The sequence below is a fragment of the Hordeum vulgare genome, chromosome 4H (assembly GCF_904849725.1).
Source record: "Hordeum vulgare subsp. vulgare chromosome 4H, MorexV3_pseudomolecules_assembly, whole genome shotgun sequence".
NCBI classification, from domain to species: domain Eukaryota; kingdom Viridiplantae; phylum Streptophyta; class Magnoliopsida; order Poales; family Poaceae; genus Hordeum; species Hordeum vulgare.
This window is the reverse complement of record NC_058521.1, coordinates 471,888,238-471,903,265: the sequence shown is the minus strand read 5'-3', so window position 1 is coordinate 471,903,265 and position 15,028 is coordinate 471,888,238. Positions and strand designations below refer to the sequence as shown.

General features: G+C 48.0%; 1 protein-coding gene across 1 annotated transcript; it reads left to right on the top strand.

Annotated features, from left to right (window-relative positions):
• The first annotated feature begins 3,906 nt into the window (after positions 1 to 3,906).
• Positions 3,907 to 6,251, top strand: LOC123449011 (heat shock cognate 70 kDa protein 2-like). The gene is made up of 2 exons (XM_045126073.1): positions 3,907 to 4,241; positions 4,352 to 6,251. The coding sequence occupies exons 1-2, from the start codon at positions 4,028 to 4,030 to the stop codon at positions 6,091 to 6,093; spliced, it is 1,956 nt and encodes a 651-aa protein (XP_044982008.1). The 5' UTR covers positions 3,907 to 4,027; the 3' UTR covers positions 6,094 to 6,251.
• The last annotated feature ends 8,777 nt before the right edge of the window (positions 6,252 to 15,028 follow it).

Below are 15,028 nucleotides of genomic sequence, written 5' to 3'. Positions count from 1 at the left end.
ATATCACTTCAAACGAGGTATTCTCAGATACCGTTTTAATTGATTCGACCTGATTCTTAGATCAACTTGACGTTAACATGCATGGGGTGACATGCTAAGTTGCTGGTTTGTAATTGGAACAGTGTGTGATCATGTCATTCATAATGAAATTTAAATAATTTTCCAAATTCCATTTATAAAGTATTTATAAGAATTGACTTATTCATTAATCTACATGTTTGGGTTCTGTAACTTTTCCAAACATGATTGAAAATAGCATATTCAGATTCCTTGAATTTTTCTGATACTTTTTCATATATAAATTATTTTCATTGGAGTTACAGGTTAATTTCTATGAATTTTTGAAGTTTTAAACATTTCTGGAATTATTTCTATACTGGAAAATACTTTTAGTGCATCAGCATGACATCAACAGGTCCAACTGGCCGTTGAAAGTCAAACCTGACCAGTGGGACCCACTGGTCAGTGTCTCTGGTCAATTTTAGATTAGGATTAATCTTATTTAGTTAATTAAACTCACTGGACCCACATTTCAGTGTCTTATTAATTTATCAGATTTATTTTTATTATCTCTAAACTATCCAGAGGCTGGCCCCACCCGTCAGTGGCTCAGGCCAGCTGAGTTCCACCGGCGGCGAGGTCGTCCTCGCCGGCGGGGAGCCTCCGGCGAGCATCAGAGCGTCGGGGGGGGCTCGGAAACGGCGCACAGAGGGCCAAACGCTGCGCGGAGAGCATGAGAAGAACGACACTTCTCCCGCGGTTCCATTTCTGCACTTAGCCGGGGCTGATCTGGCCGGAGATGACGCCGGCGACGAGCTTGGCGACGGCCAAGGTTCGGGCGTCATCGAGGTCTTTGATACAGAGGGAACTACGCACGGGTCTTAGCTCCTACAGCACCTACGCGACATCCTGAAGCTACTGGTGGCCTCAGAAGGACGAGCTGGTCACCGGAGGGCTACCGGCGACGAGCTCCTGCGGCAGATCTCGTCGGGCTCCGGTGGAATTAGGCCTAGAGGAGGGGATCGACGGGGAGATCTTGGGGAAAAGAAGCGCAAGCTCACGAGGAGTGCAGTGGTGGCACTAGTTTGCTCGGGGACGGCCTGGAGAGGGAGAACGCCGGCGACGAACTTCGGTGACCCGAGGAACAAGATGACTGCTTCTCGTCGTTTCACTGCATCTGGGCATCGAGCTCGGGGCTAGGAAGCTTGAGGGAGATGCGGCAGTCCTACTGCGCGGCTCAGAAGGAAGGAGTGAAGGCTAGAACGACGGCGAGCTCGAGCTCTGCTCGGGCTCCAATGGCGGCAGCAAGAAACGGGGCAGAGGGGGAGAATGAGCACGGGGATGGATAGGGACGAGCTCGGGGAGGTTATCCCCGTGCTTGCCAGCGCGAAGCGGCGGCCAGGCAGCCAGGGAGGAGGCGCGCGGCGACGCGGCGGCCACCTCCTGCTCCTACTGGCGAGGAGGAAGACGACAGGGGCAGATGGGCCGGGCCAGGTGAGCGTCAGGTAAGGGTTTTCCCATTTTTTTCTGATTTGTTTCTGTTTTGGCCATTTCAATAACTTGCTATTTATTTCAGCTCCCAAATACTTGGTAAAAATTATTTTAAACACACCAGAATAATTGTTGGAATATTTCCAACTATTCCCAAAGTTTTCAATATTTTTGAAAGTTTAAAGTTTCTGATTTCAAATTTAAAACTTGAAACCAGTAGCTTTTTGCACTTAAATAAAATGCTTAAAATGTCAAGAAAATGGTTTTCTTCATTGCTCATTTACTTTCATGATTTATCAGAAAGATTGAACTTTTCTTGAGGCCATTTTGGGTTCATTGATTTGTAACTAGTTTGAATTTTTCCTCATTTTAAGAAGTGGCTAGGGTTTTAGGATTTTCCTTCACCACTTACTTTGTTCTTGTTGATAGTTTCCTAGATGCAATGCAAGGAAAACATGAGCACAAGCTAACTTGCTTAAGGGGTCAGGGATGTGACAGTTTCGTTCGAAACGCTCTACACATCTTCGGCGAGGCGTCCTGCCTCAAGGTCAACTACGCCAAATCCTCCGCCATTCTCATCAGAGGGGATGAGCAAGATCAACTAAGGGTGGCGGACGTGCTGCAATGCCAGGCGGGTGAGTTCCCCTGTAGATATCTTGGACTGCAGTTGGCGATCCGGCAACTCACCAGGGCGCAATGGCAACCCCTTCTGGACCAAGCCAAGCGCTTCGTGCCCGCGTGGCAGAGAGGGCTAATTCAGCGGGCCGGCAGGCTAGTGCTGGTGAAGTCTGTTGCGGCAGCTAGGCCCGTCCACCACTTAATGGTGATGGAAGCGCTGATCTGGGTTCTTGAAGAGATCAATAGCTGGTTGAGAGCTTTCTTCTGGAAAGGAAAAGAAAAGGTTAGCGGAGGGCACTGTCAGGTCGCTTGGAACTCCATCTGTCAACCAACCCAGTTCGGTGGTCTGGGCGTGAAGAACTCGCAATTGCATGCTTTGGCGCTGCGACTTCGCTCGGAATGGCTCCGTAGAACAGACCCAGGTAGACCGTGGCAAGGTATTACCATGTCCGATGATCAGTCGGCAAGGCATGTGTTCGACAGCCTGGTGCTGATCAAGGTGGGCGTTGGAAGCCGTGTGCTGTTCTAGAGGGATAGATGGATTCATGGGTTTGCGATCTTTGACATCGCACCGCTGATTCATAGCAGCGTAGATACTCGCACGCGCAATCGGAGGACGGTTCTGGAGGCTCTGACTAACAATAGATGGCTCCAGGACATACATGGCAACGTCTCCTTCACGGCCCAACTCCAACTTATGCATCTGGTGCACGCGATTGGATCTGTGCAGAGAGACGTGCAGACGCCGGACGCCTTCTCGTGGCCCTGCGACAAATCAGGAGTGTACACGGCGAGATCTACCTACCAAAGGCTGTGCACTGGCTTGGAGAGGGTCCCCTTTGCGAAGTGTATTTGGAGGAGCTGGGCACCCCTTAGGTGCAAAATCTTTGCTTGGTTGGCCGCGCAGCGACGTTTATGGACCTCGGATCGCCGCGCCAGACATGGGTTGCAAGATCACCCCTCTCCTTGTTTTATTTGCCTCCAGGACCAAGACAATATCAAGCACATTCTGATCCAATGTGTATACGCAAGAGAGGTGTGGTACTTAGGTCTTCAAGAGCTCAACATCCAAATCAGGACTCCGGAGCCTCAAGATACATTGACGGAATGGTGGCTTTGGGCGAGGGGCCACTTCAGGCGCGCCGAGCGGCGTGGTTTTGATACACTGGTAATTATCACGACCTGGGCATTGTGGAAGCAGAGAAATGTCCGGGTGTTTAACAGGCCGTGGCAAATCATGAACCCTACGCAACTGTTGGGCCAAATCGGGAAGGAGGTGCAGGATCTTAGGACTGCAGGGATAGGAGTAGGAGGTCTTCAACGTTTTGTGAGACAGTAGCCTTAGTCTGTTTGTATGGAGTTAGCTGGCTTGAATGTTCGCATTCTACGCTAGCGTCTTGTAAATATTCTTTCTGCCTTCTATAAAAATATGATATGCCATTGGCGTACTCTCGAAAAAAAAATTGTCACCATCACCGCTCGTCTCCAACGGCCTGTACACGCCGTTGTAGCCACGAACCAATGGATGCCGTCCAACCAGGCCACAAGTCTGGAACAAAAGGTAGGAATGTCTCCACCTGCCAGTCTCGAGAACCTTCCCGTGTTCTCCAGAACCCAAACCCCACACCCTGGAGCCGAGTCCAAACCAGCCACGACTCGCCCGTCCCCACGCCCGCGACGACGCCGCGGCTTCCTCCTGTCCGTCCAGATCGCATCCGACGGCCGCGCCCACCACAGGAACTTTCTAGAACCCATCCCCGGACGCGGGCACCACAGCCTTTTAAATCCAACCCCGCATCGCCTCTCTGCCTCGTACACCACCTATTCTCCCTCCCTTCCCGCGTGCTCCGATCCAAGATCCAACCAATCCCGCAATTCCCTTCGAGGTTGTTTTTCCGCTTGAGTTGTAGACGAGATCATGGCCGGAAAAGGAGACGGGCCGGCGATCGGCATCGACCTCGGCACGACCTACTCCTGCGTCGGCGTCTGGCAGCATGACCGGGTGGAGATCATCGCCAACGATCAGGGCAACCGCACCACGCCGTCCTATGTCGCCTTCACCGACACCGAGCGGCTCATCGGCGACGCCGCTAAGAACCAGGTCGCCATGAACCCGATCAACACCGTGTTCGGTAAGCACATCCGTCTGTTATGCTCTAGTCCTCTGTTTTCATGTCGTTAGCAGATCGAGATCCGCGTGGCACAGATCTAAACGAGCCCGTGTCCTCCTGTTTGTTTGCAGATGCGAAGCGGCTCATCGGCCGGCGTTTCTCGGACGCGTCGGTGCAGAGTGACGCCAAGCTGTGGCCGTTCAAGGTGATTCCCGGCCCCGCTGACAAGCCGATGATCGGGGTACAGTACAGAGGCGAGGACAAGCAGTTCTCGGCCGAGGAGATCTCCTCCATGGTGCTCAACAAGATGAAGGAGACGGCCGAGGCCTACCTCGGCACAACCATCAAGAACGCAGTCGTCACCGTCCCCGCCTACTTCAACGACTCCCAGCGCCAGGCCACCAAGGATGCAGGCGTCATCTCCGGCCTCAACGTCATGCGGATCATCAACGAGCCTACCGCCGCCGCCATCGCCTACGGTCTCGACAAGAAGTCGACCAGCGTCGGCGAGAAGAACGTGCTCATCTTTGATCTCGGCGGCGGTACCTTCGATGTCTCGCTCCTCACCATTGAGGAGGGTATCTTCGAGGTAAAGGCCACTGCCGGAGATACCCACCTGGGAGGTGAGGACTTCGACAACCGGATGGTCAACCACTTCGTTCAGGAATTCAAGAGGAAGAACAAGAAGGACATCAGCGGCAACCCGAGGGCGCTCCGGCGGCTGAGGACAGCGTGCGAGAGGGCGAAGAGGACGCTTTCCTCCACCGCCCAGACCACCATCGAGATCGATTCCCTCTTCGAGGGCATCGACTTCTACACAACCATCACCCGTGCTCGGTTCGAGGAGCTCAACATGGACCTCTTCCGCAAGTGCATGGAGCCCGTCGAGAAGTGCCTCCGCGATGCCAAGATGGACAAGAGCACCGTGCACGATGTTGTCCTCGTCGGAGGATCCACCCGTATCCCCCGTGTGCAGCAGCTCCTCCAGGATTTCTTCAACGGCAAGGAGCTCTGCAAGAGCATCAACCCTGACGAGGCCGTCGCGTACGGAGCCGCCGTTCAGGCTGCCATCCTCACCGGCGAGGGCAACGAGAAGGTGCAGGACTTGCTCCTGCTCGACGTCACACCGCTCTCGCAGGGCCTGGAGACGGCCGGAGGTGTCATGACCGTCCTGATCCCAAGGAATACGACAATCCCCACCAAGAAGGAGCAGGTCTTCTCCACCTACTCTGACAACCAGCCCGGCGTGCTCATCCAGGTGTATGAGGGCGAGAGGGCGAGGACCAAGGACAACAACCTGCTCGGCAAGTTTGAGCTCTCCGGGATCCCACCGGCTCCCAGGGGCGTCCCCCAGATCACCGTGTGCTTCGACATTGACGCCAACGGTATCCTGAACGTCTCGGCGGAGGACAAGACCACCGGGCAGAAGAACAAGATCACAATTACCAACGACAAGGGTCGGCTGAGCAAGGAGGACATCGAGAAGATGGTGCAGGAGGCCGAGAAGTACAAGGCTGAGGACGAGGAGCACAAGAAGAAGGTGGACTCCAAGAACGCCCTGGAGAACTACGCTTACAACATGCGTAACACCATCAAGGACGACAAGATCGCCTCCAAGCTCCCGGAGGCTGACAAGAAGAAGATCGAGGACGCTATTGAGGGTGCCATCACCTGGCTCGACAACAACCAGCTCGCCGAGGCTGACGAGTTTGATGACAAGATGAAAGAACTGGAAGGCATTTGCAACCCCATCATCGCCAAGATGTACCAGGGAGCCGGGGCTGAAATGCCCGGTGGCATGGACGAGGATGCTCCGGCCAGTGCCGCCGGCGGCAGCAGCGGCCCAGGGCCCAAGATCGAGGAGGTCGACTAAATGATAGATTTAGATCACCATGGTTGCTTGGAATAATATGTCTTTCACTGTACGGTGGATTCTAGTATCGTTCTGCAATTTTTCGTTCGGGCATATATACGTTGCCCCAGCTTATGTTTACGTTTGAAATAGTAACAGAAGACGTTATACTTTTTATCTGCAGTTATTTCACTTTTATTTAGCTTTGAATGCTCGGTTGCTGAACTTAGCCTGTCATGAATCTTTAGTTGTTGCAATATCTTTGGGAAAAGGTTTAGTTGCAACTGTTGTGGAGCAATTGCTTCTGAAACATTCAGGTTAATCTTTGGGATTAAGTCTCTCTTTTCATTTTCCAAAGTTAGTACAGGAAGGAAGGGTTAAAACCAATTTCAATATTATTTATTATTATTGGCGGTTTACCAATTCATCCCGTGAAATTAAACATTTATCATGTGAAATGGATCTTGATCGTTTATCTCAGCACATACACGATTACCATTCAATTTTACCACATAACTATTCAAATGCCCACATGCAAAACTACACATCCTTGCATCACATTTTAACATGCATGCCACAATTGGACAGGCGAACTTAAATCACAACTCACTAAATTTGTGGATGAAAATGCTTGAACCCTCTGAACTTGTGGATGAAAATGCTTGAACCCTCTTTAGAAAAAATATATAACCATTTTCAACTCTGATAATAATCAGTAGGGGGATTACAATCAGCTGTTCTTTCTTGAAAACTTGTACTCGGAGGGAGTATTTTTCTTCCGTCAATAGTCAAAACATGGCGAAGCTGCTTTCTAGTTGTTCTGAATTGCAGACAATGAGAAGTTGAGAACTACCCCCTCTGTCCCGCACATATCGTTATGCAAGCTGTTTATAAGATCGTTATGCAAGCTGTTTATAAGATCGTTTTGCAAGCTTCTATTCGTTTTTGCTTATTTCGACTTGTGTTGCTGTCTGTAAAGAAAAAGCTTACATCCTGAGATGTAGTTGGAATGGGAATTGTTGCTAAATTTCATCAGTGGTGCATCCATCCGCAGTTTTTCTTAGAAAGGTTTGTTGGCTGCCATTCTTCGGACCAATGCATCTGTTTTCGTGCTCAAGCTCTTTTACCTTTTCACGTATTCTGGATACTTGGGAACACAGACAATTCTACATTACTTGAGAAGTTATTGTACTGAATTCGTATATGCAACTTGTTTTGACTAATCTTAAATTGGATTTTGACATATATGGACAGTTTATGTTTCTTTCGTAAGACTTGTGTAACAAAAAATGTCTTAATCATCTTAGCTCATTATTCTAACGTGATGATTGACCATGTATGTTGTGTTTGTCTGCTTAACTCTTTTATCAGTTCATCATATCCTGAGGTTGTTTCAAGAAGGTCATCATGGAATAATTTCTATTGACTGTTTCATCTTTCCAAACACTTATTAGGTGTTCGTTTGGGGGAGAAACCACCGTTATCTATTTACGGTGTAATCGGAAGACGTTACACGTGTTTGTTTTCCATACGCTGTAATTGATTCCCTCGGTAAACGAATACACGCTATCTCTAGATCAATACCAGTCATACCCCTCGGTAAACGGTTCCCTTACCATACCTTCTCCTCCCAGGATCCCCTCCTCCTCTCGACCAGCGCCGCCGCCTCCCGAAAGAACCGAGTGCCGCCGTAGTCGAGCTGGCTCCTCCTGTCTCTGATGGCCGGCGAGTGACCAGACGTGCTCCTCCTCCTCTTTTCGGGGCCCCGTCTCCTGGTAGCCATCGCCGCCGCCTCTGGTCACTACCCCGTTTCCTGCGGCCCTAGCTCGCCCTTGTCGTCGGACCGTTCCCTGCAAGCTACACGCTTCCTCCCTGCTCCTCGCCCCTTTCTTCTGTCCTCTCCTCGTCCTCCGTCCTCGTCCCTTGTCTGTTTTTCTTGTTTTTCAGCCACCGGCGGCGACAACCTCGAAGAAGACGCCCTAACTCAATTCCTTTACAGGCATGGACCAAACAAAACAGTGATTTATCCATTACATCCTGGTTAGCAGGGTGATATATATCCCTTACCATTTATGTTACCACTCTCTAATCCAAACACCTCCTTACTAGGTGTTTGTTTTGGCGAGAAACCACAGTTATCTATTTACGGTGTAATCAGAAGATGTTACACGCGTTTGTTTCCCGTATGCTGTAATCGGTTGCCCCGGTAAACGAATACAGGCTATCTCTAGATAGATACCAGCCATACCCCTTGGTAAACGGTTCCCTTACCATAGCTTCTCCTCCCAGGATCCCCTCCTCTCGACCAGCACCGCTGCCTCTGGAAAGAACCGAGTGTCGTCGCAGGCGAGCCGACTCCTCCCGTCTTTGATGGCTGGCGAGTAACCGGACGTGCTCCTCCTCCTCTTTTCATGGCCCCGTCTCCTGGTAGCCATCGCCGCCACCTCTGGTCACTACCCCGTTTCCTGTGGCCCTAGCTCGCCCTTGTCGTCGGACCGTTCCCTGCAAGCTACACGCTCCCTCCATCATCCTCGCCCCTTTCTTCTGTCCTCTCCTCGTCCTCCGTCCTCGTCCCTTGTATGTTTTTCTTGTTTTTCAGCCACCAGTGGCGACAACCCCGACGAAGATGCCCTAACTCAATTCCTTTACAGGCATGAACCAAACAAAATAGTGATTTATCCATTGCGTCCCCGTTAACAGGGTGATCTATATCCCTGTAATGCCCAAGATACGGTCATGTCCTTATTTTTGGCGCGAGGGCCTCGACAGGGATAGAAACGCATCTCGTGGTTTCGCAAGAATGGATATCGTTACAAGTACATGTACTGAAGAGATGAGTATATGGAATTGGCTTACACTCGCCACAAGCTACATCAAGTTCACATCAATACAACAATATACAGTCATCATGAATAAGAGCAGGGTCCGGCTACGGACGAAAATAAAAGATAAAATAACGACGTCCATCCTTGCTATCCTAGGCTGCCGGCCTGGAACCCATCCTAGATCGAAGAAGAAGAAGAAGAAGAAGAAGAAGAAGAAGAAACTCCAAATAGCATAATTAGCGCGCTCACGTCAAAGTAACTCTTTACATGTACCTGCAACTGGTGTTGTAGTAATCTGTGACCCACAGGGACTCGACAATCTCATTTCCAAAGGTATCAAGACTAGCAAAGCTTAATGGGTGAGGTATGGTTAAGTGGTGAGGCTGCAGCAAGCGACTAAGCATTTATTTGAGGTGGCTAACTTACGAGTACAAGAATAAGAGGGGGATGATCTATGCATAGCGAACGTGAACTACTGATGATCAAATGATTGGTCCTGAACACCTACTTGCGTCAGACATAACCCCGCCATGTCCTCGATCGGAGAAGGAGCTCACGAAAGAGACAGTCATGGTTACGCACTCAGTTGGCAAGTTTTAATTAAGTTTACTTCAAGTTATTTAGAACCGGATGTTAAGCAAAGTTTCCACATTGCCACATAACCGCGGAAATGGCTTTCCGAAAGATTTAACCCTCCAGGCGTGCTCCAACTAGTCCATCACAAACTACCACACATTGCAACGGAATGATCTCGATCAGGGAAACCCGTGATCTCCTCGGGTTCTTATTGGAAAACCTCAACCTCAAGATAACCCAAAGCATCCTCAGAATCCCTTGTTGGGGAACGTTGCATGGGAAACAAAAAATTTCCTATGCACACGAAGATCTATCATGGTGTTGATCATCTACGAGAGGGAGATCGGATCTACATACCCTTGTAGATTGCTAAGCGGGGAGCGTTAAGAAACGCGGTTGATGTAGTGCAACGTCTTCGCGATCCAAATCGCCGCCATCCCATGATCCGTCCCGATCTATCACCAAACGGACGGCACCTCCGCGTTGAGCACATGTACATCTTGATGACGATCTCTGATAACCCACAAGTGTAGGGGATCGCAACAGTTTTCGAGGGTAGAGTATTCAACCCAAATTTATTGATTCAACACAAGGGGAAGCGAAAGAATATCCTCAAGTATTAGCAGCCGAGTTGTCAATTCAACCACACATGAAAGATTAGTGTGTGCAAGCAAAGTATCAGTAGCAAAGTGGTATGATAGCAACGGTGCCAGAAAAGGGTCTGTTGACGGCAGACTATTCCTAACTCGTTGTATCAATGTCGCCTAGAAAAGTCTTGCAACAAGTAGCAGCAAAGTAACAAGTAACAGCAGTAGTGACAACAGTAGCAAGGAACAGCAGTAGTGACAGCAGTAGCAAGTAACAGCAGTAACCAGTAGCAGCAGAGTAACAGCAGTAGCAACAGTAGTAGCGACAAAGTAACGTAGCAAGGACCAGTAGTAAAAGACTCGTAGGCAGTGGATCGGTGATGGATGAGTATGTCGGATGTGATTCATCATGTAACAGCTATAACACGAAGAGATATGTAACTAGCTCCCGTTCGTCAATCTAATGTAGGCATGTATTCCGTATGTAGTCATACGTGCTTAGGGAAAAGAACTTGCATGACATCTATTGTCCATCCCTCCCATGGCAGTGGGGTCCTAATGGAAACTATGGGATATTAAGGTTCTCCTTTTAATAAAGAACCGGACCAACGCATTAACACTTGGTGAATACATGAACTCCTCATACTATGGTCATCTCCGGGAGTGGTTCCGGCTATTGTCACTACGGGGTTGCCGGATCAGAACATATAGTAGGTGACTACAACTTGCAAGATAGGATCTAAAACACACATATATTGGCGACAACATAATATGTTCAGATCTGAAATCATGGCACTCGGGCCCTAGTGACAAGCATTAAGCATGGCAAAGTAGTAGCGACATCAATCTCAGAACATAGTGGATACTAGGGATCAATCCCCGTCAAAACTAACTCGATTACATGATAGATGTCATCCAACTCATCACCGTCCAGCAAGCCTACAATGAGATTACTCATGAACGGTGAAGAGCATCATGGAATTGGCGATGGAGGAAGGTTGTTGATGATGATGATGGCGACGATTTCCCCTCTGCGAAGCCCAAAACGGGCTCCAGATCTGCCCTCCAGATGAAGAATAGGAGGTGGCGGCGCCTCCGTATCGTAAAACGGGATGAATCCTTCTCTCTGATTTTTTTTCGGGCGAGACGGAATAAATAGAGCTGACTTTGGAGGCAGTGGCGCCACGTGGGCCCCACAAGCCTGGTCGGCGCGGCCCCTGGGCTTGTGGCCCACTGGTTCACCCCCTCCGGTGGATCTTTGCGCAGGTATTTTTCATTAAATCCAGAAAAATTCTTTGTAAATTTTCAGGACATTCCGAGAACTTTTATTTCTGCACAAAAACAACACCATGGCAATTCTGCTGAAAACAGCATTTGTCCGGGTTAGTTCCATTCAAATCATGCAAATTAGAGTCCAAAACAAGGGCAAAAGAGTTCGGAAAAGTAGATACAACGGAAACGTATCAACTCCCCCAAGCTTAAAGCCTTGCTTGTCCTCAAGCAATTCAGTTGACAAATTGAAAGAGACAAAAGAAAAACTTTGACGAACTCTGTTTGATCTTGTTGTTGCAACTATGTCTAACTCATATCCAGAGTTTTAGAAGATCACAAGCAAACCACATAAGCAAATGACATCTAGGTCTCACGGTAAACTCATATCAAAGTCATAATCAACTAGCGAGCAAATAATAATAAGTCTCAAACGTCAACACTTCAATCAAAACAACATGAAGCGGTACAAATAGATGGTATCTCGCTAGATCTTTCTGAGACCGCAAAACATAAATGCAGAGCACCTTCAAAGACCAAGGGCTGACTAAACATTGTAATTCATGGCAAAGAAGATCCAGTCACAGTCATACTCAACACAGTTAAAAACAAAGCACAAAAATGACAGAGGTGCTCTCTAATTGGTGCTTTTGTAAGAGGAGGATGACTCAACAGGAACATAAATAAACATGCCCTTCGCAGAGGGAAGCATTGATTTGGAGAGGTGCCATAGCTCAAGCTTTGAAAACAGAGATAATAATTTTGGGTGGCATGCTTTCATTGTCAACGCAATGACTAAGAGTTCCCAACATCTTCCACGCTACACATGCTATAGGCGGTTGCCAAACAGAAAAGTAAAGTTTTGACTCCCCCACCACCAATCAATTACACTCCATGGCTAGCCGAATCCTCGGGTACCGTCCATACCAACATCAATCCTGGGGGAGTTTTGTTTGCAATTATCTTTTCGATTTGAGCATGGAACTGGGAATTCCAATTATCGGCCCCTTTCTCGTGAATGTAGTGAATAAACACATATCGAGGATAAAACACCTAGCATGTAAGATATTGATAGCCCCCTGTCACCACATGAGCGGTTTGGGCATGCAAAACAGATTATTTCTTGAAGATTTAGAGAGTGGCACATGCAAATTTACTTGGAACGGCAGGTAGATACCACACATAGGTAGGTATGGTGGACTCATATGGAACAACTTTGGGTTTATGGAAGTGGATGCAGAAGCAGTATTCCCGCTTAGTACAAGTGAAGGCTAGCAAAAGACTGGGAAGCGGCCAACTAGAGAGTGACAACAGTCATCAAAATGCATTGAGATTAACCAACATTGAGTGCAAGCATGAGTAGGACATAAATCACCATGAACATGAATATCATAGAGGCTATGTTAATTTTGTTTCAACTACATGCGTGAACATGCGCCAAGTCAAGCTACTTGAATCACTCAAAGTAGGATACCATCCTATCACACTACATCATAGTCATCTCAACATTCATGTGGGCAACCAAGACAAACCATTATAAGCTCCTAGCTAATTAAGCATGGCATAAGCAACTATGATCTCTAAGTTGCCATTGCAAACATGTTTCTCTCACAACAAAGCTGAACTAGGAACACTGAGCTAGTCATATTTACAAAAACAAAATAGATCGAGTTCATACCAGCTTTTCCAGGCTCAGTCACTTCATCGTATATCGTCATTATTGCCTTTCACTTGCACGACCAAATGATGTGAACAATAATAAGAGTGCTCATGCATTGGACTAAAGCTGGAATCTGCAGGCAAACACAAAGGAGAAGACAAAGTAATATGGCTCTTGATAGCTAAACATGTATACATGCGAGAGCCACTAAACATTGTAACCATTATCTTCTACCTTGACCCAAAGAAAAAGAAACTATTTACACGGGAAGCTCCCAACAAGCAAAAGAAGAAAAAGAAAATATTTTTGGGTTTTCTCGAACTAGACAGACACACGAAAACAAAACGAGAAAAAGTAAATAAACTAACATGGATGATATAGTGGAAAGTGTGAACACCGACGAACAAAGTGAAAGCATAAGCAAGAATGTAAAGTCGGTGAGAAACATGTACTCCCCCAAGCTTAGGCTTTTGGCCTAAGTTGGTCTACTCCCAAGGAGGGAAATAACTAGGTCCGGGGTACTCCGGAGTGGACTGAGGATGCCACTGCTGTGTGAGCTCCTCTGGCTCCCACTGTTAAACTGGCGTCTGGTACTCGACTGGTGGCTAGGGCAGGGGCACCTGTGATTGGGCTAAGCCCCAATATGCGTAGATGTCCGAGGGCATAATAGTGTACCTATCTGCATGAAGATTGAACAAAGAAGGAGCAGGCAAAGTAATAGTCTCATGAGTACCCTGACTAAACACCAGGTTATAAATCATCCTTCTATTTATAGCTCTATCAAGAAAGTCATGGCGAACCATGCTATCGTAATCTAGATATCTCTCGGGAAGAAGAATCTCGTCTTCCTCTTCTAGTCTAATAGGTATCTCAAAGTGTCTGGCAAGACGAGTAGCGTAGATACCTCCATAGACAATGCCTTTAGAACGGTTCATGTTCAACCGTTGAGCTACTATAGCGCCCAAGCTATAAGTTTTATTGTTATAAAGGGCTTCGCGCAAGACCGCAAGATCTGGGGAACTAAGTGACCCAGCTTTCCCACGGCCAATCAAACATTTTCCCACAAATAAAGAGAAGTACCGAAGCACGGGAAAATGTATGCTAGCAGCCCTAGCACAAGACACTCCTCTCTCCTCTCCTACATCAATTTTATCGATGAAAGGCTCCAAGTCCCGTGGACGAGGTTCATGAATATCCCCAACAAAAGGCAATTTGCAAACATTGCAAAAATCCTGGAGTGACATGCGCTGGGGGATATCATAAAGTTTGAACTCAACCATAGGAGGATTCTTCCTCGGACAGAAGTTAAAGCTTTGTACAATGATATTAGTGAGGAGGAGGTATTGCGGACACTTATCTTCAACGAAGGCGGTAAGGCCTGCGTTCTCCACCAAGTGATAAAAGTCTTCATAAAGTCTAGCGACGCGTAAGAACACATCGCTTGGCCATTCGCATCTCGAACTTCCGCGACTCGAGGGACCGGATACTTGGGCTTCTTCTCACTCCCATCATCCTTGGGGTCACGGCTTGAAGAGACTCTTAAGAACCTCCTCATCTTTTCCCTTTTCTATCTCTGAAAATTTCTGAAATTTTTAGTGATTCTAAGGAAAAGTGAATAAGGCTCAACAAAACTCATAGCAACTGCTCCCACAAGTGCCTAGAGGCCATATTACGCATCAAAACTACTTGGCACCAGCTAAAATTAGCATGCAAAGCTCAAGAACAGGGTCACCAAGGTAGCAAAAATACGCAAAGTATAAGGCACTAGAGAAAAAACTAGTTGGACCAATGGAGGAGTTACTTACCAAGGATTAATTTCCCCAAAACAGTTTGGAGAATGGTGCTTTGAGCAAAGAGATCGAAAATCCCAGCAAGAAGAGCAAGAACACGAGTTTGAGCTGCGAAACGATTTTTTTTGGAGGTAGGAGAACCAGATGAGAGCAAGAATGAGTGGAGGGGGTGCATGTGGGCCCCACAAGCCTGGGTGGCGCGGCCCGGGGGTGCCCGCGCCCTCAGGGCTTGTGGCCCACTGGTACAGC

Excerpts from the sequence above, each read along its gene's own strand:
- LOC123449011 (XM_045126073.1), top strand. The coding sequence starts at position 4,028 with ATGGCCGGAAAAGGAGACGGGCCGGCGATCGGCATCGACCTCGGCACG. Across the intron at positions 4,242-4,351 it reads CCCGATCAACACCGTGTTCG|ATGCGAAGCGGCTCATCGGC; the intron begins GTAAGCACATCC and ends GTTTGTTTGCAG.